The sequence below is a fragment of the Cladophialophora carrionii genome, assembly GCF_000365165.1.
Source record: "Cladophialophora carrionii CBS 160.54 unplaced genomic scaffold supercont1.7, whole genome shotgun sequence".
Taxonomy (NCBI): domain Eukaryota; kingdom Fungi; phylum Ascomycota; class Eurotiomycetes; order Chaetothyriales; family Herpotrichiellaceae; genus Cladophialophora; species Cladophialophora carrionii.
In genome coordinates, this window is record NW_008481832.1 from 625,459 (window position 1) to 651,515 (window position 26,057).

General features: G+C 54.9%; 8 protein-coding genes across 8 annotated transcripts; 4 read left to right on the top strand and 4 right to left on the bottom strand.

The window, feature by feature from the left end:
* Positions 1-579: 579 nt before the first annotated feature.
* G647_08316 (uncharacterized protein) lies at positions 580-2,088 on the top strand (the record flags this gene model as incomplete). Its single annotated transcript, XM_008732628.1, has 1 exon — positions 580-2,088. One exon carries the CDS (start codon positions 580-582, stop codon positions 2,086-2,088), a length of 1,509 nt encoding a protein of 502 aa, XP_008730850.1.
* A 3,741-nt stretch (positions 2,089-5,829) lies between these two features.
* On the top strand, positions 5,830-6,960 carry G647_08317 (uncharacterized protein; the record flags this gene model as incomplete). Its single annotated transcript, XM_008732629.1, has 1 exon — positions 5,830-6,960. One exon carries the CDS (start codon positions 5,830-5,832, stop codon positions 6,958-6,960), a length of 1,131 nt encoding a protein of 376 aa, XP_008730851.1.
* Positions 6,961-8,308: 1,348 nt separating this feature from the next.
* On the top strand, positions 8,309-11,686 carry G647_08318 (uncharacterized protein; the record flags this gene model as incomplete). Its single annotated transcript, XM_008732630.1, has 2 exons — positions 8,309-8,466; positions 8,533-11,686. 2 exons carry the CDS (start codon positions 8,309-8,311, stop codon positions 11,684-11,686), a joined length of 3,312 nt encoding a protein of 1,103 aa, XP_008730852.1.
* Positions 11,687-14,438: 2,752 nt separating this feature from the next.
* On the bottom strand, positions 14,439-15,820 carry G647_08319 (uncharacterized protein; the record flags this gene model as incomplete). The annotated part of the gene is made up of 3 exons (XM_008732631.1): positions 14,439-15,147; positions 15,200-15,573; positions 15,620-15,820. 3 exons carry the CDS (start codon positions 15,818-15,820, stop codon positions 14,439-14,441), a joined length of 1,284 nt encoding a protein of 427 aa, XP_008730853.1.
* A 601-nt stretch (positions 15,821-16,421) lies between these two features.
* On the bottom strand, positions 16,422-17,666 carry G647_08320 (uncharacterized protein; the record flags this gene model as incomplete). Its single annotated transcript, XM_008732632.1, has 1 exon — positions 16,422-17,666. One exon carries the CDS (start codon positions 17,664-17,666, stop codon positions 16,422-16,424), a length of 1,245 nt encoding a protein of 414 aa, XP_008730854.1.
* Positions 17,667-18,951: 1,285 nt separating this feature from the next.
* G647_08321 (uncharacterized protein) lies at positions 18,952-20,062 on the top strand (the record flags this gene model as incomplete). Its single annotated transcript, XM_008732633.1, has 3 exons — positions 18,952-19,216; positions 19,272-19,904; positions 19,974-20,062. The coding sequence occupies 3 exons, from the start codon at positions 18,952-18,954 to the stop codon at positions 20,060-20,062; spliced, it is 987 nt and encodes a 328-aa protein (XP_008730855.1).
* A 322-nt stretch (positions 20,063-20,384) lies between these two features.
* Positions 20,385-22,217, bottom strand: G647_08322 (uncharacterized protein; the record flags this gene model as incomplete). The annotated part of the gene is made up of 1 exon (XM_008732634.1): positions 20,385-22,217. The coding sequence occupies one exon, from the start codon at positions 22,215-22,217 to the stop codon at positions 20,385-20,387; it is 1,833 nt and encodes a 610-aa protein (XP_008730856.1).
* Positions 22,218-22,896: 679 nt separating this feature from the next.
* G647_08323 (uncharacterized protein) lies at positions 22,897-24,606 on the bottom strand (the record flags this gene model as incomplete). The annotated part of the gene is made up of 3 exons (XM_008732635.1): positions 22,897-24,240; positions 24,291-24,402; positions 24,458-24,606. 3 exons carry the CDS (start codon positions 24,604-24,606, stop codon positions 22,897-22,899), a joined length of 1,605 nt encoding a protein of 534 aa, XP_008730857.1.
* Between the last annotated feature and the right edge of the window lie 1,451 nt (positions 24,607-26,057).

Consider the following 26,057-nt stretch of genomic DNA (forward strand, 5'->3'; position numbering starts at 1 on the left):
GTGTGTGCCATTCGTTCATACCTAGGCAGTTCCATAGCTCCGGGACTCAAACACACACGTATATACATCACAATGAGCACGCACCCCTGACAGGTGGCCTGCTCTCGATCAACGAGAGTGATATGTGTGAAGTATTGCCTCTGACTTGAGTGACTTGAGTTCCTAGAGCGACTATAACTGGACTGCGAGGAAACCACGAAGCGTCCGCGAATACCTCACGTCCAGCAGTGATGGCAACACACAGTCGGCACAATGAAGCGTGAGGATGGATGATGGATTCAAGTTGTTGCCAGCTGAGGACGTCGTCACCATAGATCGTCCAATAGGAGAGTTTACGGCATCTCGGGAAACCTGCCCTTACGCGCTGCCTGCTTGTCACTGCCACGAACGAGAAGGGAAGGTATTCCGCGGGCTTCGCCTGTGTCTCCCCTTTCAACCCTTGCGGCCACCTGCGACGCTTCTTGCCTTGCAAACTAATAACAGGGCGCACTCAATCTTTACAACAGTCATCGGTTCGTCAGCAACGCCGAATGAGGCACAATCGCTCAAATCACCGACAAGCGCCATGACTAATGCAACATGCCCATCCCCGTGCGCTCCCACTCCCTAATCAAGTCAAATTCTGCCGCAACTGGCCCGTCATCAACACCGACGAGCCTCGGAAACGTGCCGCACTCTGAAGCAACAGGTGCAAAAGAACCGACAAGGCTGACAAGGGAACCGGCACATGCCCGCGCCACAAGCAAAGTATCTGCACGAACAGTCACTGAACAGAAGCCCGATGATCCTGGCCCAGCAACGAAGGTTCCCGTCAGTAATATCCGTGGAGACGCACATGCAGGCCACGGCGTTACCAGAAACCACTTGTCAGCCACCAGCAGCAGCGTGACCCGGGAAGCTCCAGCCGCGTCGGGACTGGCAGTTGTCACGGCAACTTCTCGGTCACAGCAATGGACAGGCAACAAAGGTACGGCCAATGTCAGGACCCCGGTCTTGAGCTCGCATAGTAGGACCTTGAGTGCCACGAGCAAGGCAAGGAGAACTGCCGAGCCTCGGAATTCCCAGGACGAGGCTCGCAAGGCAAGTGACTTGGTGTCTTCCCATGCATTGCCATCAACGGCAGGCAAAGCGTCGTCGTCTGCGTCTGAGAAAGGGAAGCAGGTGCCGTTCTTGAGGCCAAACTTCAGCACTTACCAGCAGCGCTATAGCCCAAAGAAACCGAACGCCGTCCCCGTGGCCTCGGCCTCGGTTCCGAACAAAATCGCTGTTGGTGCCGGATCCGCAGACGGCGTTGTTTCTGCTGCGGAGATTGAAAACCTTGAAGACGAGCTCTTACAACTATCCATTGTTCGGGAGAAGTCATCGGCCGCTCTCCAGGCTTATGAGGTGTCAATCAAGTCGCGGTTCAGAGCAAGTTTTGACGATGTGGCAAAGCAGCTGAGTTTGCTCAAATCCAGGCAATGTGATCGGCAATCCACCGTCAACGCACTTGCGGTGAGCGAGTGGCTCGGGAAGCAGCGACAAACTCCAGCTCTAACGCATGCTGGATGTGATACATTACTTCTTCTGGCACATTGCCAGAAAGTGTTGCAGGACGTCAGCAAAGAAAATGGGTCCCTCAAGGATGCTATGCAGATCTTTGACGAGTGGTGCGTCTATTCGTCTTCTAGAAGGTCGTACCGCGCCGCTGATGACCCGCACGATGGAGACGATGTCCAGGACCCGGGATCCTTTCCCCGCCCCAGTCTTGTCCGTCCCGATCCCTTTCTGACTGACGGGTGGTCGGCCTCATTTTCGTCAGTTGAAGCTCGAGTCAAATCTTGTGCGGCGTTATGGACTGATCTGCAGCTGCCGCCCGCGTCCACTTCACTTGGTCTGCTGATCAAAATGCAGTCGATTCTTGCGGAACAGATTCTACGAGAGATTGCGATGTGCAGGTCCATAGAAGGCCTGATTGTTCGAGAAGAACAAGCGTGGATTAGAACCGCGGTCGAAGCTGCTCTTCAAGACGCAGAATTACATCATTCCGCAAGTGCAGCTCTGGCTAGTAATAGGAGGGGCGTTTGGAACACATATGGAGTTGCTTAGAAGGGTACACTGCCGTGGTCCACATCATCTCGCCCGGGTTGTGTTGACCCGTGCGTGGTATGGATGATTGCCCTCAATGCTCAAGCATCGTCGCATCGAACGAAAAATAGATCCTCCCGTCGTTACGATCACCCTGGTCTTGAAGGATTCTCGTGGGGGAAATGGCAGCCCGATACCTCAAACGAAAGATTTAACCAGAAGACCCCTGCTCTGACACCTGCTCTGATCGAGGAATGATAGGTCATCTCAGTGCACACCTCGATTCCGACACCCGGACAGGCAAGTATAACAGACGATGTAGTCACCTCCAAGACGAAGGAAGGGCCTGAGTGACTTCTAGCGCAGCTGCGGTTATCAGGAAGGTCAAGGAGATGTACCACTGCATGTACCCAGTATGCGACTTTCTCGGCAACCCGGAGGCCGTCGGCTTGGTGGAGCCGACTGAGCAATTGGCCCATTAGCAGGAGTGGACGAACATCTGCGCCAGTCATGCGCGGCGGTGGAGGCCAAGTCCAAATGCAGGATGATGGACTGTGCGGTCCAAAAACCGATTGCTAAGTCAACTCCAGATCATCGGGACACAGAGGCCCCAGTACAAGAAGCTGATGGCGATTCTCCTCTGCACTAGGGTTCCATACAAGGCGAGTGTAAGCGCTCCGTCGGATGACCGCCTTTCGCCGCCATATCGATGGAGGGCCTGGATGAATAATACGCGCCCTGTGTCTCTGATGAGCTCCTGAAGCTTTGAACTCCTTTGTCATGGGGCCCCGTACATGTTACTTTAGGCTCAATTAGAGCCACATACTGACACCGGCTTCGGGCTATAAGGATTCGCAGCCTGGATCCAGCAAGCACAACTCCGCTTCATCATGCCGGCTCTGCGGCGAAAGCGACCGTAGAAGTTGCGACAGCTGAGAGTACCAGATGGCCATGGGCATTGCAATGGTCTATGTAGCAGATCTGCCTCCGTGCTAGGCTTACGGAGGCAGTCTCGCACGAGAAGATGCGTAAGTATGGTCGACTTGATCGACTTGTCTAGTAGCACACACCTCGGCAAGTATTCGGTAGATACCTGCCATACTCAGCAAGCCCGTGGTGAGCCATTGGTCATCAACGGCTCAAGGATCAAAAGAGTTGGGTGTCATATCCTTGTGAGAAGCTAGCACCACGTGGTAAGCTCATACGAAATACTCTGACGGAACCCGGCTACGTCTGATGACATGAGAATCCAAAGACATTTCCGCCAAGGTTGGCAGGATGTGATTGAGATTATCTGGTGGGTTGTCTGGGTCTTCTCAGTCGTATGACATAAATGAGCCAAGAACAGTAAATGCTCATGGTGCTGACCTAGTACGGCTAGAGTTGTCTCGTCAAGGAGTGTCGGGTGACGGCTTGACCGTTTGTGCTCAACCTGTCAAGAAGGGTTGGCACGGCCGTGTGGGCTCGCGGCACATGGCATTGATTGGGAATAGCCAGAGGCTTATCTAATAAAGTGGTGATTTGTAGTCATCGAAAACTGAAGCTTGATTTCTCGAGCTTACTGCAATTACTCGTACAGCAAATCCGGGTCGAGCATGTCGTGCTAGGTGCAAGGTAACTGTGGCAATGGATCATGTCCGAGTAAGAGGCGCACGGCTGCGAATGGATCTCTCAGAGGTTGCTGCTCTTTAGCATCTGACCAGCAGCGGGACGCGACTCGAGGCATGAGACGCGAGTCAGCGAGTCGAGAGCTCACCTCAGTTTTCGCTCTAGCCTCGAGACACTTTCACCGTGGGAAACTTCGCAGGTGTGGACGCAGCCTCTGGCCGTGGACGCCGCGGACGAATTGATGGCCATGACTACATACCTTAATTAATCAACCGGATCACGTTATCTCGGTGTCCCCTGTCTTCAAGACTGCTGGAGTTAGCAATTCCCTGGTTCAGTTAGTTGCAACGCAGGTTGCAGCGTGATGGCTCCGATAGGTTCTTCCAGTCCGTGCCGGTGCCCCCCAATGACACAATTACCCGCCTTCGCATCGCATTCCGAACGTGCAGCAGTGGCAAGCCGGAACAAGCAAGCGTACTGGGTACGGTTGACCGAGGCGGGTAGGGGCCGCCTGTCCGAACATTTGCCCCCATCCGGTGACGGTGAATGTACAGTACGGAGTACTGCTAGCCCAATCCTGGTCGAGGCACACCAGGCTGCGCAATGCAGAATCAACTGCATGCCGTGGCTGGCTCTAAATGCCCGTGGGCCCAGGGCCTCTGCCCCGCCGTTGGCTGCAGCGGGTACGAGCTTCATTCGATGCCTCGTATCCATCCTGCTTAAATATTCCCAGGCTTTGCAGAAAACTGTTAGCCCACCACGACGCACGCTACGTCCCACCCGCCGAACGGAGCCACGGCGATCTCTGATCTGTTACGAGCATGGTCCAGCACCTAGCAACACCTACCGACTCACGCTGACTCCCAATCCAATCCTGGCCGCCGTCCCCAATCCTTCTCGATCGCCCTCTTCCCTCTTCCAGATCCTCTTTTCCCCCTGCCACCGACGCACCACCGACCAATCGAGATCGCGCCATTGACGCGGCCCTGTCCTGGCATTGGGACCCATCCTGTTTCTTCCCTAGTCGCACGCCACGCTCCAGACACATACATGCTATACACGCTCCATGCCCGCTTAGGCATGTTCTGTTCTCGGTACAGGCCTCCATCGCACTCCGCGAGCATGCAATATATCCAGACATTCGCCTCCTGCGCCGGTCCGTAACGATAAATCACGCAGAAAACCAAAGGGGAGCAGCCCTCATCCGAGACCCATTGGGCCACTTCTTCGCTGGCTTGCCACGCGCGTTTGCATTTTCGGCCGCCATCTCCTCCAATGTGGCCTTGCACACGCCACTCCCCGTCGAAAAAGGAACAGAAGCTGGAGGACGGTCGGTGGAGGTGATGGAACGAGAATCTTACTCTCCAGATGAATCAGAGGATGTGAAGTCGAAACCCTCCATGGCTTCTGGCCTGCTCCTCTCCCGCGTTACCAGTGCGCCTGAGCCTCGGCGCCCGCTGCCTGAAGTCCCCCTCTCGCCGTCCTTCGATAACGCCCCGCGCAAACGCGACCTCCCGATGGAAGGGTCTTACCGGCGACCGGTATCTGGTCATTCACCACCAGCCACAAACTTCTGGCTTTCGGGACACTCCAGTCCGCGCGGCGAGTTCGGAGAACCCCCAGACAAGCGCCCCCGGCTAGACTATATACCAGAACAGCCAGAAACAGCGGTGGAATCGTCGAAGAGGAGGATGGTTCCCCACCACGTATGTGACGGTGGTCCCCTGGTTGCTCTGATCTCCGTGGCGGCGTTGGCAGAATAGGTGCTCTTGCTGACATTCGCTTTTGCCGCCAGGCCAGCCCACATGTTTATCCGGGCGAGCATCGGCCACCTCGGCCGCCTCCAGAGGACATCTCGCAGAACAGATCCTGGCGCGGAACATGCGGCAATTGTTCAGACACAGAGTCCCTGGTGCTGGAGCTCGTCCAAGGTTTCCTGGAGCTCCGAGCTGAAGTCGGTCGAGTTCTGACCATCCCTACAGGCCCGAAGAGTCCTGTCGAGGTAAGCTCGAGGCCGCCCCGTTGGAACGGGAAATGCTGACCGGACGGAAGTCTATCGGCGCAGAAGTGACTAAGCTGGGCCTCAAACAGTCTCTTACATGGACGCTCAACGAAATCCGGAATACCAGTCGCCTCGTACAATCAAATGCAGCCATGACCAAACCGGGCTTACCATCCCTGGCCGATGTTGTCCCGCCCCCGTTTGTACACGAGATACGAAGACTTTCCATCCATGGCCAATCGTCGGCGGCTCCCACATCTATAAATGAACCCCGCAAAGTATCACTCCCGCCTGATACTCCTCGAGTTGATGATTACCAACGAAGGCAACCCGAGCAGCCACTTCAGATGCCTCGGCCGTTTGAGCAAGGCCTTCCGCCCCTCGCCCAGGGCGAGGAGTTGAAGCGGCATCCAGCTTATGATCAAGCCATCTCAGGGTCTGGGCAGTCGCCACATCCTTCCTCGGCGAGCTCCGTGTATGGGTCGATCCAGTCGCCGATGCAGTCACAGCCGTCCACCCGCACACTTCCTTCACCACCCGGAGTCCAGTATCCGCGAACGGGGAGCTCAGAGTATACGCAGTATTCCCCTACTGCGACGCAAGCCGCCCACACGACGCATCTGCAAGATCTGCAACATCAAATCTCAACCAAGACCCTGGCATTACAAACGCTACAGCGGGAGCATGACCAGCTGCTGGCGGCGTTCTCCAGGTCGCAGATCCGTTGCACGGCCCTAGACAAGAAGTCCCGAGTCTCGGACCATGAAATCAACACCTTGACCGAGGACAAGATCCGGTTACAGCAACAGGTCGAAGCGATGGAAGCTCAGATCCAAGATCTCATGAGGTCACGTGACGAGGTGAATCAGCAATCCTCGGCCGACGGGGCGCAGTGGAGGCAGATCGTGGCCATGTCATCTCAGTTGCAGCTCAAGGGCGCGGACGACGCACGGCGGTTCCGATTGGAGCGAGAGGCATGGGAACGGGAGCGCGCATCGCTGCACAAACGCATCGAGGAACTCGAGTCTGGTAAGGAAAAGCTTCCCGAGGCCGGAAGGGTGTCTGGCTCCACGACCCCTGTGGCAAACGATCCGATTCTGACTTCGGGCTCTGTTGAGGTTCTTAGAGAAGAGATTGTCAGGCTCCGGCGCCGGTGTGTCGAGTTGGAGCTGATGCTCCAGGAGCTTGCAGGAGAGGCTGAACAGATCGAGAATGTGATCACTACCATGGAAAATGTCCGGAAGGCCCTTGCCAGCAAGAAACGACGCACCGAGGATAGTTAGGTGGAGCGAATTGGAACCGTGATAGTCTGCTGACACGGCTCGAGGAGGCGTTCTCGGCCAACGGCCTACTCACTACCACCCTGGCTGCCCTACCAAATCCAGCATCAACGTGCCATGAGCACCTTTTAGCGGAGCACCGCAATCACAGAGAATTTCTCCATCGAGACGCTGCAGCAATGGACAGATAATGCGATCCGTCCAATTGCATCGTCCTGGTCCTATCCGGTCCGCAGCAAAGCTCAGCAGCTGGAGCTACCTACGTCAGCAGGCCAGGAGTATGCTGCAACCGTATCACACATCAGTGCACACCTCCCTACAGGGAAGAGAGCAGCCCTGCAGGTGGCACACGAGGGATGGAGCGCAAAGCCAACGAAATCGTTGCTTCGGGCGTCTAGGCGGCGAGGGTCGTAGAGGAGGGGGAAGGGAGGAGTGGAGGAAGCTAGCTGAAGCCTCAGCTCTCCATGGACAAGGGAACTTTGTGCAATACTTGCGACAGCATCTCCGCTGGACCTCCTGTGTATATCGTATACTTGGCACAACAGCAGCCGGGAGGCGACATGTACCATCAGTACCTTGACCGAGGTAGCAAGGAATGCGTGATATGCGCAGGACTGTGTGTCTAGGTGATTTCGGGCTCCTGATTTAGGAGACGCATAATTGGCGATATCTGGTGATATCAACAGCCTCGCTGACGTGGTTCCTCGAGTGTAATTGAGCACATCAGATCCCTGTGGTCCCAAGCACCGACCAGGGTGTTAGACAGCCGGTGTCTTTGCACAATACCATTTTCGATTAGCTGGAAGGAGGATATGCCGGAAGAAGATCGAATGACCAAGAAGCAAGTACCCAGTAATGCCAGTGGTGGAATCAAACGCATCGTATTTGACATGGACAACCCGACAGGGATTGCTGGTGACTGCGGGGGTGGCTCCTCATCCTTCCCTCATTCTTCCCTCATCACTTCCTGCGTTCCTCATCACTCAGCATGGCGTAACCCGCTCGCCGACCTCTGACCGCGCCCTTTTCCCTGCCTCCGAACCCTAACTGGCAGCTTGACGACAAAACCTTTCCAGCCGAATCTCGCAAGCAGGTGCGCTTTGGGACGCCCGGATCGCCACTCCATCGACCGAGCGCTGCCGCAATCCAGCACGGCCACGGGCACATGCTTCTCCTCACTTAGCCTCGTCCGAGCTCTTGCCCTACATCACTCAATCCGACAGCGGTCGACCTCACCTTGTCCTCACCACGGACCGAGGTTGTCGACGCTCGTACAAGGCCGCGCGTCGTGCATGTGTCGATTTCTATCTTCTCTTTACTGGAGTTATTTGCCCCCCGGCTATCACCCAAGATGAACGAGAAGTTCGATGTGCAGCTACTGAAGCGATCGCTGGGAGAAACGAGGAGACATCGGTCAATCAAAACTTTGTACGGCGACAAGGAATGGGTCCAAGACCTGGACATAGTCAATGAGCTCGGGGCTCACTCCGGCTGCGTCAATGCCCTCAGGTACAGTTGGCCTGTCTTTGCTCCCCTCGTTGCGCACGTAAGTTCTGCTAATACCCGCTCTGGTAGTTGGTCGTCCAGTGGCAACCTCCTCGCCTCAGGCTCAGACGACACCCATCTCAACATTTGGGACTACAATCCGTCGGGCACTGCCCGAACCTTCACATTGAACACGAGCATAAGCACCGGGCACCGGGCGAACATCTTCTCGGTCAAGTTCATGCCCCACTCGAGCGACCGCACCGTCGTCACCTGCGCCGGCGATGCCGAAGTCCGCGTCTTTGACCTGGAGTATGGCGGCGCTGCCACTCAGACGGGCTCCGCCGATTCGTTCTCGGCGAGCACAAGGAGTCGGAGGTTTCACAAATACTTTCAAAATGCGAGATGGCTGAACGAAGGCAATACCAATTGTCGGGTGTACCGAAGCCATGCTGATCGGGCAAAGAGAATCGTGACCGAGTCCAGCCCCTATCTCTTTCTGACCTGCTCGGAGGATGGTGAAGTGCGCCAATGGGATCTGAGGCAACCTTCGTCAGCATATCCTGCTCCCCGCGGAGGCCGTGGCTCTCGATTTGGTGGAGGAATGGCCGATGACAGTGGCGACACGCCCCCTCCACTGATCTCGTACAAAAAATACGGACTAGACTTGAACAGCATCTCCTGCGCGCCCAGTCAGCCGCAGTACATTGCGCTTGGAGGCGCCCACCTGCATTGCTTCTTGCACGACAGGCGTATGCTTGGTCGAGACCTCGACTCCGAGAGAGGTCTTCCCGCGTCATTGAAGCCCATCGTGGGGACTTCCGATGATGAGGCCATGGCCGAAGCCACTCGGTGTGTCCGACGATTTGCTCCCAACAACAAGCGCAAATCGGGAGCTTACGAGCATGGCCACATCACTGCTTGCAAGATTAGTGATGCCAATCCGAACGAGATGGTAGCTTCTTGGTCAGGAGACCATATCTACAGCTTTGATATTGTCAAGTCCCCTGATGCTAGGGAAGCAGACGCTAAGGCAGATGAAGAATTCCAGACCAATCGGCTCCGCCACCGATCAGACCGCAAGAGGAAGAGAGGCAAAGCAAATGCCTCTTCGAGCAGCCTTGCTGATTCAGCGAAGCCTAGCAGACGTCTACGCAGGGTTGCGGATGACCAGCTGGAGGAAGGTCAAACCGCTCTAATGGCGAGATATGCTGACGGAGAATCTGAGCTGATCTCTGTTCCCTCGAACGGATCTGAGGCAGCGGCCGAGTCCTTGGCCACTCACGACCTTTTGCTTTCCGAAGCTCAGAGATCCAGTGAGCGAGTGGCGCGGTCACTCGTCCAGCTTCGTAAGACCTTGTTCGACTTTTCGTCTGCATTGAGCGATGAGGCTTTGGCGTCGATGGAGGGATCCTCGGACCTGACACCTCACGGATCGGCCTTCACTAATGCACTCGGCCAATGTGCTTCTCTCCTTCCCCAAATGGACGAGATTATCCGCACCTGGGCCTATCCAGTAAATCCCAGTGAACAAGACGTGATTCTGCAAAACACCCTGAGGAGAAACCGGCAGGCCAGCTGGCGGTTTGTGCAAGCAGCTGGCTGCCTCGCGCAGACCCTGGGTGGCCGCGTGCAAAGCCTCACTACCGCGCCAGACGCCCGGTTGACACAGTTCGACCAAATCAGGCCTGCTGCTCACGAAGGTAAGAACATTCGCCAGGGGTCCCAATTTTGCTATGACTTCCTGAGGGCAATTCTGCTCTGGTTGCGCGGCGGCCAATCCGCCGTGCTCCAAGGATTCAAACGGCCTTCTAATGTAAGCTCTGAGAGCCCTCGATACCCGCTCGATCAGGACGAAAGTCTGCATGATTTTGTCCCCAAGTTGGAAGCGTATCTGTTGAATCTTGCAGATGGAGAAAGACCTATCGTCGATATAGACACGAACCGTTTCGAGCGGGATGAGACCCGTCAAGTCTTTCAAAGTCAAAAAGCAGCCGTGTTGGCCTTTACAAGGGCCCTTGCGAATATTCGGCTAGAACCAAGACAAGGATTGTCTGAGACACGGACCGACCCTGCAGACCCAGGTACGGCGGTTCGTGTGATGGACAAAGGAGCAGCGGCAAGATTCTGGGGAGTCAAGGTAGGCCGCTCTCTGCTCATGCAGGCCGCGGAAGGTGTCACCTTCGACTTCGTCAATCGTGCCTTTGGCGGATTAAGATTGCAGATAGCACACCCCGAGCCGGGCGAAGAACAGGGACAAGAAGAAATCGATCCAGAGGAAGAAGATCGGATCGTGGAAGCAATTGATCTTGTCACAACTATGGCTGCCTCCGATGCACCATCCAATCCATCCAACAGAGACGGTACACATGCAGAATCTTCACGCGACTCGCCAGCCGCAGCTCGCAGAACCACGGAAGGGTCTAGTCAAGCCCAGGTTGAAACCAGCACACCTCCTACCGTCCATGTCGAGGATGTTGGAGAAGATGACAATGACGAAGAGGATGCGCACGAAGACAATAACGATGACGACGATTCTGAAGATAGAACCACGGAGTCTGAAGAGGAAGACGATGCTCCTGAAAGGATTCTCTTCCGAAGACGTTTGGGATTTGCGCGCTCTCGGAATCGCGCAGCGCTGAACCTCCACGTTCCTTATTCGTCACATACGAAAGTCTACAAGGGCCACTGCAACACGCGTACGGTCAAAGACGTCAACTACTATGGCTTGAACGACGAGTATGTTGTCAGTGGCTCGGACGACGGACATTTCTTCATATGGGACCGGAAGACTTCCGAAATCCTCAACATTCTGGAAGGGGATGGTGAGGTTGTCAACGTGGTGCAAGGACATCCATACGAACCAATGATCGCTTGCAGTGGGATCGACAGCACTGTCAAGATTTTTGGGGCCGGCGGCGATAGTCGAGAACGCGCGGCCGCGGAAAAAGGTATTGATGTTGCCAACCCGGGTGGAAGGGTCCACTCCTCCCTCTTCGGAGGCCGAAGAAGTGCAAGGCGTACAAGGAGCGGCGATGCCGAGGACAGCGGGGATGAGGAAGAGAACCAAGAAAGTACTTCGCGAGGGCTCAAGAGTCGACGAGCCATGCAGCGCATTTACAACATCACCAGTCGGAATGATGTAGAACGACGACGCAGTGGGGGAGATAACTACGTTACGGTAGGTCCTGTGGAAGATATGTTGGTCAGAGTCTGGATCATGTCCGGACTGCACATGATTTGAGAGGTTGCTTGTCACATTCCCGAATCTACGCATCGCTGACATCTGACTTGTCGTGTCCATCGCAGGGGGGTATGCTCGAGCAGATGCTCTTGGCTATTCAAAGAGGCCAAGTGCAGGTGGTTGGAGGACATGGCTTCGGGGATCCTGGTGGCGCCGTCGTCATTGATGACAACTGCCTGGTGAGTCTTCAGGCGAGACGCTGGCCGATGTCGCCTCCACCACAGATCGCTAAGACAATGGCAAGAAAGTTCTGCTCGCTGACTAACACTGGCGCTAGGTCATGTGACGGACAACGCCGAACGGTTGAGAGTGTCTATCCCGCCTACTTATTGGCTGAAGCGGATTTTGTGTCTTGCTGAGTGGAAAGAGGGGATCTGGGATGAAGGAATATCGAACCTTGCCTAGACTCAACATCTGGCGAAATGCTTCATGCAGGGCTGTTGCTACGGATGGCTTCGTCGAGGCTGTGGTCTGCAATTGCCACGGTCATGGTATCGAGTGCTAGTGGTCTTTCGGTCCACCCTCTACTGGGCTCGTGGCAAATGTGCCTGGACGACCACACCAATCCTCCTTTACCCAGTATGTTTTACCGCCACCACCATGATTGGTACAACGCGCTGCGGGCTTCTTTCTCGTGGCTTGGCATCAAGAGCTGTGCACACGGTAGGCGGAATTGGATTTCGCAGCTGCAAAAAAGCATTTGGCCCGTTTTTGAGAGACTCATGGTCTTCCGCTACTGCTACAGTAGTAGTGGCGTGTGCACAGTACAGTAATATCATGAATGCAATGCAACGCAGCAGGGCGTGGACCTGAAGGTCCTAAAAGCCGGAAATCGCCCCAGCTAGCCTCAGCCCAAAGACTCTTCTTCCTTGGAACGGGGGATCCATGCCGTCGTAGCCCATCTTGCCAGACCCAGTGCCACCGCGAGGGCCGCCGCGAGGACCACCACAGTGACAACTAATACAGTGTATACCCGTCTCTCATTCTGCCGTGGATGGCCGTAAAACACGCAGCCCCAGAGCCCGCCGTAGGTACATGAGGCTAAGTCTAGGGAGACGCGACGTGACTCAACTCGACTTGAGTCGTAAAATTGCGTGCGTGCGTGCGTGTATGTCTTTCCTTCCTTGTCCCTCGTGTGGTTCCATATCCTACATCCAGTACGATAGGTCTACACACGGTCTTGGGGATACTGATATATCCCGTACCGTAGGAAGTAAGAGTACGGGTCCCTAAGGGCCTCGCTGCGCCGAGTGTATAGTATGTATAGTACCTAGTGTGATTCCGTTGTTGGTGGTGGTGTTGGTGGTGGTCTGGGCGCCTTGTTGTCTCGTGTGTGGTCGCCAAGGTAGTTATCCTATATTTGATGAGTTGATTACAGAGTTTTGGTAATATAGGTACAGACAGTACCGTCCGCAGTAAGAGTACCTGGTACGGACGCTGTTACAGAATGATACCTACCTACCTAGGTAGCCAACACTTCCACGCTGTTTACTTGTAAACAATATCGACTCTTGTGTCCCTCTGTAGGTCATTGTGCCGTAGAATATAATCACATTCACTCACTCACTCACTCACCGCCACCTTCGTACATCACTTCTTCGAACCCTGCGTAGGCCCTTTGGCAAAAGAGCCATTGAGGCCTGTTCAGTTTCGGACTGATATATATCATTCCTCACCAACGGACGGCATCGACCACGTCCTGTGAACCACCGGCATCAACCGCGTTCTGAGGAGGCTGTCTGGATTTTCTCAAGATCCCTCCCTCCCTAATCCTGAATAAAACCTTACGACCAAACACGGTCGTGTTTCCTCGTCAAGAGAGAGTGTGCCCCCCCCCCTTTTCCCTCGCAGAGAACTGCTAGACGAGCTAGAGCGAGAGCGCTGATGGATGGTCTGAATGCCGGCTACGGTACTCGGCGTAGTCAGGTCTTTTTATCAACAACATTTCTTATCTTCCAACAATAGGTAACTAGGTACCTCGATTTCCGTCCTGTTATAGACGCAGTAGGGGGATTTACTTCACTTGTTCTGATTCTGTTAGGCGCTGGCGGTATCTCTTCTTATCCCGTATCTAGTCTTGATTCTACAGCTGATCGGTCACACATACACTCGCACGATCCTGATATACCACCGTACGCAGTGAGAGTACGGACATAGGGAATTTACTTTACTGGTTCTAATTCCGCCGGCGTTAGTAGTGTCTCTTCGTATCCCTCATCTAGTCCATATTCTATGTGGCAGACAGTCCCGTTCCTGCCCTGTTCCTTCCTTGTGCTGTCCTTGCCACGGCAGGACCAGCTGTGAGATAGTCGATAGCGGAGAGCGGAGCTCTCAAGCAGAGATAGACTCAATAAGACATTGAAAACGTATCGTGGTGCCCTACCGCATTCTACATCTTGTAGGTCAGACACTCTTACGGTTCTGGTTCTGGTTCTGGTCGCACTCCCGGTTTCAAAATCCCAGTACACTTGAATTCATTTAAATCATCCCTCACAGCCTCGAGGTACGCGACTCTCGGACCGACACCTTAAGGAACAGAGCCAGAACCTGATACTTGCGCCTCTTCTTCACACCATGCCGCACGTGCGCTCGCACAAGCCACCTCTTGGAGCCACCACCACCACCACCACCTATCTCTAGTTCCGTGTCTGTAGAGGGGCCTTGCACGGACTCCAGAGCCCAGTTGGTCAGTGCCGCTTCATCGGCAGCACTCTTGATCTGGATGCTGGTTGGGGAGCCGTGTTGGCGCGATTCAGACCCCTGGATCAGCACGCAGAATAAATTGTTCACCGATGCTCTCGGCGATGCTGTTGCTGAATATGTAGCTGAACAGCCTGTCCGTCATGTCCTCGGTAAAGAGCGTGCTTGTCCGAAGCAGAAAAAAGCCCGACTTGCCCATCTCCCGCTCTATTGACACGTCAATCACCGGGAATCGGGTTTTCGGCGCTGATGGGTCCTCCGGTGATTGCCAGACCGGACTCACTGTCAAGGGCATGGAGGGCCACTTCGCCAGCGCCTCCATTTGCACGACTTGCAGAGTATCCTGTGCTACGCGTCTGCAATGGAGCCTTTTGTCCGATCCCTTGGAGCCGAAGATCGGCGCTGTCTGACTTGTACTGTTTGGCACGTCTTGAGGGGAATAGGACACCTGCTGGAGAAGTATCGCGAGTCTCGTGTCGGGGTAGTCAATGAAGTGGCAGTAGAGGACGCCGAGGAACGTCTCCTGCCCCAGGCCCTGAAATATCGGCAAGTCGACCGCGAGACATTCGTCTGCAAGAGCATAAGCCGCCGAAGGCATGGGGTGGCGACTTTGTACCCGAACGACCATTCCTGATCCTCTAAAGTCACTGGGCAGAGAGGCAAGGATGCCTCGAGATAAGGATTGGTCCGACAGGGCGCCTATCCTCCACGCGAAAATGGACTGATCATTGTTGGTCTTGATTATTTCTTCCTGCAGACGCCTGAAAGCCCGCCAGCCTTCGCCATACAGAAGTGGAATATATCACCCCAAACACGCCCAGCAGAGAGTATGCCATGTCTTCGATGCGTGTGGCCTGTCTCAACGAGGCCCAGGTCATCTTCTGAGCAACACTGTATTCGTTGAGTCGAGCTTCACCGGTCAGGAGCTTACGATCAATCCCAGTGATGCTTGCGATGGTTGCGGCCAAGGATACCTTGGTGCCAATATCATTCCAGTGACAATCGTAAAACACCATGTTTTTGGGAGCGAGAAGCTCTTGCAAAGTCCAAGCCCGGCCGAACCAACGTGAGCGGCCCCCAGAGGTGGTGAAATCAGAGTCTGCGGACGCGACGAAGTCCGAAAGGTAAACGTAACAGACTGCCGCGTTTTGATACCAGCGAAACATGGAGTTGATGGCTTCTGTCAACTCTGTGGAAATCGGTCTTGTCGATGCACAGTGTGTCCACCCAGACCCATTCGAAGCCATGTCTAGCTTCCTCGATGTAGAAGCCAAATGGCTTCTGATAAGCCTTTAGCTCTGCGGCATCCTTGAGATACTGACGGTCAATGTACGCAACCTCGTCATCAGCCCATGTATGAGATAGAATGGCATAGGGAGGGATCTGGGCGTGAAACTTGGTCAGGTCATGGGTGGTAGTATTGAGGAGCCTCATTTCGAGAACCACGGATCGCTCTGACGGTAGCTGGAAAGCGCTTGGTGGCTGAGCCAGGTGGGGTCCAGGGATGTTCAGATCATGCACACGTTGCCATCGTCGATAGTTCCAGCGACACTGATCATGGATTTGAACTCATCCAGCGGAACATCTATCAGCCAGGCAGGCGGTCTCGAATGCCAAGCCTACTAGAGGGATTGGATAGTCCGCGCACGAGAAGAAACACACGGTGTCAACATGTCGATAACCTGGTCAGATCGCGGACTAGGGATGAGGGCCATAGGATGGATTGGTGGTTTGAGCAGTGCCAGAGTCAGGCGTGAGGCTGAGCGGTGTGGTTCAGAGAGAGGCATGCGGCTTTTTGGGGGTTGCTCCCACTACGGAGGAGTACATGGGCGTGTTTCACCTTTCGTTCTCACTTCTGCCCAATATCGTTACCTTCTCGGTGGAGAAGAGGAGGCCGCATGGTTTGACCATTTTCGTTTGGACTAGTCGTTGACGTCCTGCTCAACAGCCCTAATTGGAACATGCATCATCGAACTCTGCCTAGAGATATTGGAGAAACGGTCCTCTCCGTACGACGTCGATTCACCCGTGTCATTCACAGGGTCGGTACGGCCAGGCTGTCACCAATGTCCAGGAGTCCGGCACGACCGTACTCGTCATCTCCCATGCTGTCCAGACTTGCGACAGAATGCCGATCACAAGCCTGGGCGAACTCTATCATAGCTTCATAAGATTCGTTTTCGGAACCAACGAACGTACCAAAGTGGATTCCAATCGTGTTCCGCGACCTCACGTCGAGATGGATCGCAATCGCATCTGCTGGAGACGCATGGTGAGCCGCAGGGAAATCCTGATGTGACAGTCGTAGTCCCCAGGAAGAAAAGAATCCAAGCGTACCACCCCGCCATATTGGGATGAAGGATAAATCGAAAGCTCCGAACCTCTTCCCGATCTCTTGGAAGACGGGACAGACAACATCAGATCTAGATGTTCTCCTATACCCGGTGTCCCCAGCATGATAGATCAAGCCTTTTCTCGTCGCTTTAGATGCACTTGATTCGTCTTGTGTCCGTATGAAGCGTTCCACTACCCAGCCACACCACAGTGTTCGGCCTTGATCGATGGGACTTCGTGCGGAATTGTGTTGCGCAGGCACGCAGGAGAATTTGAAGTTTATTTGGTTGGTGGAGGCTGGCCGTGTGTCGATGCCAAAGTCTTCGGGGCAGTACTCCCGGTTCTCCCACCAGTCCATTTCCCAGATCTGTTCCACTGGCACTCCCATAGAAGACATCCATTGCTTGATACCCAGACTGACAAAGTACTTGGCTTGAGGGAATTTCTGTTCGATTGCTCTAATAGACGGCGCATCGAGGTGGTCGTAGTGATTGTGGGAGATAAAGACGGCATCACAGCCAGGCAGATCCTCGACTTGGCAAGGAGCCGTCTTGAATCGTGCGACTCCACTGTTCACTGTTGGCCCTGCCCTCATGGAGAAGACAGGATCAAAGAGGAGCCATAGGCTCTTTTGTTCGATATTGTCGATGGGCGGTATCTCGACGAGGGCACTTGCATGACCCAACCAAGTACCAATGACCGATGTGGCTTTGTCAATGTTTCTGTCTTTCAGGCTGGCCGTTCCCCAGTCTGGTTTGACAACTTTCAGCTCCCGCGCCTTCTCATGTCGGAGATGTTCGTCCTTGTACAGCCCTAATGGAAACGAGGACTGGGCCAACTCTCCCCATGTCGGAGCTGAAGCTGATGGCCACGGGTTGACGAATGCTGTCGCAGAGCTGTTTGCATGATGTGCAGGACGTGATGCTTTGCGACTGGAGTTGCTCATGTTTGACTGATCTTATGACCATGATGATGATAGGTGGATGATAGTCACTGGAACAATGGAAGTCAGGGTCATCCAACTGTGGACTGCTGAACTCACTGCGTCACTGTAGATGACGCTGTCGCCGCTATTTGGACGAAATCAGGGTCACGCCTCCCCACTTCACGTCTTCCCCTCATTTTCCCACGAGGCGCAAATTTGGATAACATATATTGCAAAATTAGGTTTGGAATCAAAATCAGCCAAACAAGGTCGCTTAGCTCAGTTGGTTGTAAGTGCATCGATCAATGCCAACATTGACCATCACACTAACATCGGACCAGAGAGCGTGGTGCTAATAACATCAGTGGATGCAAATGTCCATCTGGGTAACGCCAAGGTCGCGAGTTCGAGTAAGTTCGAAACCGGTACTCTCAGAGACAATTATCTAACATTCCTGCAGCCCTCGTAGTGACCAAGAATTATACTTTTTTTCTCTTGACAAACCACATATTATATTTTTGTCTCTCTTGACAAGCCACATGATTCTCCCTTCCTGATTCTGTATGAGTCATCGATGGTCCTTTCAACTTCTTTTTACATGTTATTTGTCAAGATTGCTCAGGCGGACAATTACACACAGGACTTCACCACGAAAATGGCTTACAAGCTTCCACGAGAATAATTGAATTTGCGCGCTTGAGAAAGTGCCCATGATCTTCTACATACATATCCACATAATTGGTCGACGGAACCGGGCTCTCTTACCGCTGAAACCTAGCTAGGGAGTGTGGGCGTCGACCGATCGGATTCTATATATATATTATGAACAAAAATCCTCCATCCACACGACCAATTGAGGGACTTGCCCTGTCTCTGGACTCGCAAGGCACGACAATGAGATCCAGATCCGGCAGCATGGCTCCAGCCGTGCAGACAGTGACAGTCGGTTATCAGACTCAATCCGCGAGCCGCTTTCTCAACAGCGCGGCCCGTAATTGCGATGGGCGCGTCTGAGGCGGTAGTGCGCTCTCTGATGCCGGCATGAAGGTGAGGAAGAAGGCGCACACCTCATACCATGACATCGCCACGGAAAACCGCGAACGTTCACCTATCGACGCGGCGACTTGCACACAGTTAACATCACACCTGAGTCCCGCGGCCTGGGCACTGTTCCGTCCTCTTCCACTGGCATCTTCTTTCATGCCCCCGGCACGCAGATCGAGTCACGGTCCTGTCAATCTCCAGTCTTGTCTCCTTGGTTATTTCCCCCTCGATACGACCCGATCTTGAAAAAGAAGTTGCAGCTATGGACGACAACTCGGACGTATCGACTGGCGACCATCCTCAGGTATCATGGATCAAGGTGGAAATAACGGCGACGCGAGAACTCGAGATTCCAGTCGAGAATGGCCTCCTTCTTACCCCTGACGCTGTCCAAAACTTGATCATCAACGATCTCCCAGACCGTGGACTTGCTCTAAGCAACCTGCGAGTGGCCTCCCTTCCTGAAGACTACGAAAATGCAGGCGATCTTCAGGTCGGTTCAGAGCTGATTACAGATGAGTTGAAGGGTACCTCTTTACCTGACGAGCACAGTGGCATCCTCGCTGACACGAACAACTTCAGCGAAGGTGGCTTTCCGCATGGTAACAGACAGATCACCGCCCGCGCCGACTTGTGAATCTGTGTATGATACCGACGACGAGGACGTTGCGACTGCTGGTATTTCCACCGATCTGCAAGCCATCATCGACAAACTCCGCGAGAAACATGCGGTCCAGGTTGCGGCAGGCGCCAAGGGTCAACCTAACGCGCGTGCTCATCGCGCCGCTGCACGCAACACGGCAAGAAAGGTTGAAGAGCTCATGAGAGTCAACGACCTCGAGCCGAACAATTTCCCCCTCGAGCCGGACAATGTCACCCTCAAGTCGAACACAGCAGGAAATCGAGTCAAGAAGCCGCGCGCCAGCAGCCAGAAGAGACATGCAAAGCAAGCGAAACACGCAGAGCAGGTCAAACAGGAGTCAAAGAGAGCACCCGGGGGAGGGCCACGAGACAAGGCAAAGGCCGTGCACATCCATCGACTGCATAACTTCACGCAACGCAAGGGAAAGGACGGAATCGCAGCGCAGCTGGAGACATTCGGACGCAATGAGGATTTCCGCACCCAGAAGCGGTTGGAGAAGGCTGCAGAGAGACGCTGGAGGGGCAAGGGAAGTGGACTCAACGAGGACAAGAAGGTCGACTTGATCTCCGAGCGTGAGTACTTGCTGCTTGCTTGCTTCTCCCTCTTCGTGGTCTCTGGTAAGCTGACGGCTTCGTGCGTAGAACTCGAGAAAATGTTGGAGACGGAAGGCAAGCAGGCGGACAAGAAGATGAGCCTGGTCGACAAGGAAGCCCATGATATGGAGGTGTAACTCATGGCGACCAGTGAAAGAATCAGCAGGCTCATTGTTCATTGCGCCTTGGAGCAGAGAATTGGGGCTATGGGTTGAATGCTTGGACTGCTTGGACTGCTTGCACGAGACCTTGTTGACATGGGGACATGGTATTCGCCAGGAGCGAGCAGAAAGCCTGTGTGTGTGTACCGGGACACTCGCCATGACTGAGGAGAGAGACTGCACTCTAATATAGCACACCTGGCTAGGTGCCAGTGCAGTGCCAGTGCCAGTCCACGTATGAGCAGAGACGACTCCCTCGAAGCAGGCCTCAGGCCCCTGGGAAGCCCGCCCTTGATTATCAAATCGCCAATCCACTCAAATTGGCACCATCCATCCTCTTCTTATCTAATTCCTTCTTCCCAGCTTCTGGCCCGGTGACGACTCCATTGACTCGATCGACTGCCACTGTGCCACCCTCCTCAACCACCGCAAGACCATATTTGCGACATACCCTCCGCGCAACGGCCTCTCCACTCCACCACGCGCCCGTCGTCGTCCCCAAAGCGATAAACGGCGCGGTGTGTTCGCCGGCCAACCACAGTCCCCGCCCCGTCAGCCCGCCCGCGTCACGCATACATTCGATATCCTCGTCGCCGCGCTGCAGGCCCACCTGGAAATTGCAGTACGATCCATTCCCCGCGAACCGATCGGCCTGCCACTTCGTCATCAGAAACGCGGTCGGCGTGCAGCAGCAGGACGGGTCGCTGGGCGCGTAGTTCGGCAGGCGGGAATAAAAGGGCCGGGCGAACGCGTCCAGCGTGCGATTATATTCATCGCCCCCCACAGGCAGGTCTGCCGTGGCATTGACGAGCCGCGTCCCGCACGCCCCGTAGATGTAGAATAACAAGGTCGGGTGCGCGGCCGGAGACGGGAGATGGGCCAGCGAGACGACGGACTGGTTCCACGCCTCGTCCTGGGGGTGGGGGATGTAGGATGGGTCGTGGAAGTGGGTAAATACGGGGTAGCTGGACATGTCGTCGTCGTGGTCGTCGTGGTCGTCGTTGGACGTGAGCCAGAACGCGCGCGGGAACGTGACGTATAACTTCTCCAGACGGCCATAGTTGATGTTTGAGATGGCCGAGGTGAGACGGTCGGGGAGGGACGGTGTGAATGCCTTTTCGTGGTTTCGTTTCAGCCAGCCCAGAGGACAGGTGATGATGACTTCGTCGAAGGTGTGTTTCTGGTGGTGCGACGTTGTGAGGGTGACGGTGTGGTGGTGTGAGTTGTTGTTATTATTACGATCGACATCATCATCGACATTATCGTCACCGTGACCATTGCCGTTGTTGTTACCGTTACCCTCGTCATTTGCGACCACACCAGAATCCAAATTGAAATGCACAATCTCCGTCTCTAGTCTCAGCTCGACATTGTCGCTATGTCCTGTCGCCGAGCGGCCCGCCTCCCTCAGGATGTCGCGGTACGTGCTCGCCACGAAGACGTTCTCCCCCTCAATGCACTCCTCGAGGAAGAAGAACTTGAGACTCTGCGTCTCGATGGCGTCGCCCACAAAGGGCCCCCACATCTGCGCTTCACGGAGAAGATCGTCTCGTTTCCGCCGATCGAGGCCCTCGTCGCAGTCGTCGTCGATCTTCGCGCGGAAATACTCGAACAGACTGACGGCCGGGTCGATGCGCGCCGAGTTCTCGTCGGAATACTTGAACGCGTCGACGACCAGGTCCCATATCTTGGCCGACAGGTCCACCGCCTCCGAGTCTGGCCGTCTCGTCCCCTCGGTGTCGAAGAGGGCTTGCCGCTCCTCCTCGGGCGCCATGATCAGCGTGCCAGTCTGTTCGGCAAGACGCATGATCGGGTTACCCTTGGTGCCGTGGATCCAGTTGGGGCCCATGTCGACGAGATGACCGGCCGACTCGATCTGATGGACCCGCCCGCCTATCCGGTCGCGGGCTTCGAAGAGCGTCACCTTGACGCCGCTGCGGGCCAGGAGGTCGGCGCAACGCAGCCCCGCAAAGCCGGCGCCGACGACCGCGACGTGAGGGGCTTTGTTCGCGACCATGGTGCTGGCGTGGCGGATGGGGTGCATCGGCGAGGACGGTATGGTGGAAGATGTCGGACGCTGAGCAGGCCCATGGTGCGCACTGTTCGCTAGATCGAGGGAGATTCGAGACATGGACGGACGGACGGGCCTGGATCTCTCGCGGAGGTGTCCGTAGGGGAAGGATAAGGCCCTTGCCCTTGCCCTTGTCCGTGCTCTGTATCCCGTACGGAGTACTGCCTCGATGTCTCTTAGCCTAATTAACCCCGAGATCGCGGCGACTGTACCTATCCCTTCAGCCAATGGGATAGGTTGTGCAGCACAGACTCAGCAATCTGCTCGTAACAATGCCCTGGACGGAGTGTCCCGATCTATCAATGGTCGCTGCGAAGGATGGGTCATCAATACGTGGCTGTCAAGTGTAGTGATGGTGTCTGCTGTTCGACACTGCCTCCCACGTGCGCGGGATGGATCGCGGCAGCCCGTCGCCACGCAAGCATCACAGGCAACGGGTGACCACTAACTACTGTAGGTGACCACAAGCGAGCACGAGGTGACGTAGATCCATCGCGGCGAGGACATCGAGATACTGCTCGGCAACATCGAATCTTGCATTCATATCCAATGGCAACGGTGGTACATTTGTCGAATACGCCTCTCCACCGGACTGGCTGTTATCAGTCCGCGCGAGGCTCAGTTTATACTATGACTCCCAAGCATTTTGTGCTTCGTCGCTGACTGACCAGGCCTCGATGATCTTACATGTTTCTCCTATTTGAACCCCGTCAATTGTTTCTCTCGCATTTTCTCTCGCTTACTTCATCGTCCAAGCACCCTGACTGAGCGATAGCAAGCCTTGTACGCAGTCCATTTCTTCACCTTTGGCCTTCTCCTTCGTCGGCGAGAGTCGGCGATCGGCTTCCTCATTACGTCTCTTTTGTGAAGAGCTTGCGTCCGGGAACGTCATCTCCTCATTCTCCTGTAAGATCGGTCGCTGTCGCCCACTGGGCTGGGTCCTTCGCAGAGCATGCTCCGACAGTCTGGTTCCAGGCGCCCAGTTCTCCTTGTCTGAATCACCAGATGGTGATCTGCCTTGGCCTTGATGAGCTTTGTCTCCTTCATCAACCGGTTCTGCCGGGGGTTTCAGGCCTTGCAGACGTCCCAATGACGACTTTGCTCGCGATAATCTGGGTTTCTTTTCCTTGGACGATGTCAAACGAGCATTAGTCTTCGACAGCGAGGGACTGAGGGCTTGGGCGCGCGACTTGAAGCTGTTTGACCGAATGAGGTTGATGGCACTGACAGCAGATCCAGCGGTCTCAGCTTCAGCCTGTTTCGAAAGAGCGTCCTTAGTCTTGCTGTCACAGTAGAACTCCCACGTTCGTGCGTCACGGGACCGACCAAAACCTGCTCCCACGGCTCTTGATCCTGTTCCATGGCTGCCGTCACGGTGTACATCCACAACGCTGAGAAGGCTTTTGCTGCGACTCATCGGTGTGCTTGCTCTAATTTGTGCTGTTGAAGGTGAAGGACGAGGTTTTTCAGGAGACGGCGTATCTTCCTGTCTCGTTCTGACCTTGACTGCACCATCTACAGTCATGGCCAACCGAACGTAACTGGACGTTCTGGCAAGAGGCTCCTTCGACCGACCCGTTTCTCCAGTCGGTCTCTCGCCCCTTAGGTCGGAACTGGGAGACTTCAGACCTGCCATCTCGTCGTGGTTTCTCTTTCTTGCGCTCCCGTGCCCGCTGCTAGTCTCGGACAGCCTGTCAACATCCTTTGACGCGTCCTCTTGGGCTCCATTCACAGACTCATTCTCGGTGGCTGGTGTTGAATTTGACTCAATGCTGGATGGGAGTGTAGGCTCGTCCGATGTTCCCTGTGTACTGTGTTTGGGGTTCACCTCGTCGACACGGGTTGGGTTGAGAAGGTCATGAATGCTTGACGCTCGTGAAGCTGGTCGGTTGATGGATTCGGCAGGGGCAAGAGATGCGTTTGCATGGGACTGAGAAAGCGTGGAGTCTTCGGGACTAGGGGATGAGCTTCTCTGGGCGAGAGAAGGGCTGGCCGTGCTGTTGCGTAGGTGTGCAACAAGTTCGTGTGGCTCTAATGGTTTCGAGCGTCTGCGGTCGTTCTGACGTCGATTCTGGAACCAGATCTGTAGGAGCGAGTCAGCTTGGTTGGAGCAAGCGGCATATTGGTATTCACTTGAACTTCTTTCTCACCGAGTGAGACCTGACTGACTATCTGGGCACGCTGCACCTTGTCGGGCTTGGAGTTCTTTTGGTACGCGGCTTCGAGGATGGCGTGGTCTTGCGGACTGAAAACGGTCAGACAAGACATCATGGGACGAGTGGTGAGTATGGGCGACATACCTTGTTCGCCGCCTCTTTGCTTTCACGCCCGCCGCGCCTCCAGCGAGCGCTGAAGGGGACATGTTAGTGGGATGGATCTGGAATGCATAATGAGCGTGCTGAGGAGCAGCGGTGGCAGCCTCCGTCGTATTCTGGGCATCCTCCCCCATCCTTGCTGTCCGCTGAGCCAAAACGAAGGACTAGGGTCAGAAGTCGCGAAGAGGTCAATGTTTGAGTGTCGTGTGTTGGTTGCGCGCGGGTGCGGATGCGGATGCGGTGCAGAGCGCGTCACGTTGAACGAGTCTGCCAAGCCAAATGAGATCAACTTGACCCCACCTGGTTGATGCTGGCGCCCTTGCGTTGCGCGCCATCGCGAGTCACAACGATCATCAGCGATCAACCTCGGCTTGGTTTGCATCTTCAAACAGACAGTGACGTTCCATAATTGTGTGGTTGATAGTAGCCCATTCTATCCAGCAATCCAGGTGGACCAACGTCGCTTCCTTAAGAGAAGCGACAAATGTCCCTAAGTGCTGCGCGCTGACACGTACTCGGACTGCCGATGCTAAAATCGTCAAAACTTTCACAGTTTTGCGGGATGGTCCCACGCCGCAGGATCAAATCCAAGAGGATCAGAGTTGGTGTCGGGTGAGATTAGGCCTCAGGTTACATGCATCAGTCTCGTGGGAGGCAGCTGAACTGACGGAAGGTTCTAACAATGACTCGCATGCGAAATGGCTTAGGCACACCCCGTTGATCGCGACAGCGACACGAAACAACGTGACCCTCGACCACGGTCCTGCGTTGCTGCGAAGTTACTGAGTACGCACACATATGAGGCTCCTTATAAATACACAGAATCGCCTGTAGTCTGAAGCCACTCGTCGCAATGGGCTCGAACTTTTGATCTGCGCTATACTGTGTAAAGCTTTCCAAGACAGGACCAATTCTCAACCATGCCTGGACCGGCGCTCCGCCGAGCTCTTCAGCCGTCGAAGACTAGAATTGCATGGTGCGCGCGGATGTCACATCGATTCCGGCTTCTGCGCAGACAGCAAGCAGCGACAGCAGTGGTCGCTTGAGCCGTCGGGGACGTTGATCTCGAAGCGTCGAATGACATTCGGCCCCCGAACCACCAGCACCGAACCGCCTTTCGAGCATCAGCCCTCGCCAGGATCGAAAGTCTATCACGATCTCGACGGGTTCGTCGACAAGAGTACACGGTCCCACAGAAGCTCCAGCCATCTATATGCCACATGCGGGCCAAGGCACCAGTTGGTAGGACAGGCAGCAAATCCTTTTGTTTCCGTCGAGTCACTACACCTTACGAGTCAGCAAGTCAGAATGGCTGAAGCTGCTCCGAACGGTCCCTGCATTGCGGCATATCCACTCCCACGGCTCGCCTGACGCCTAATAGGGCTGAAGGCAACTATGCGGAAAACGTCCATCCAGGAGACGGGGATACCACTAGCCTTGCACCAAGCACATCGTACATTCCAAATGTTCTCCATAGTACCCGGAAACCGTCATGGTATACCGCGTGGGCCTGGAGTCTACGACATCGCTGGCATAAGCACCGCCGGTCAGGTCAATCCGCCAATCATCTGCTGCCGCCGCTATG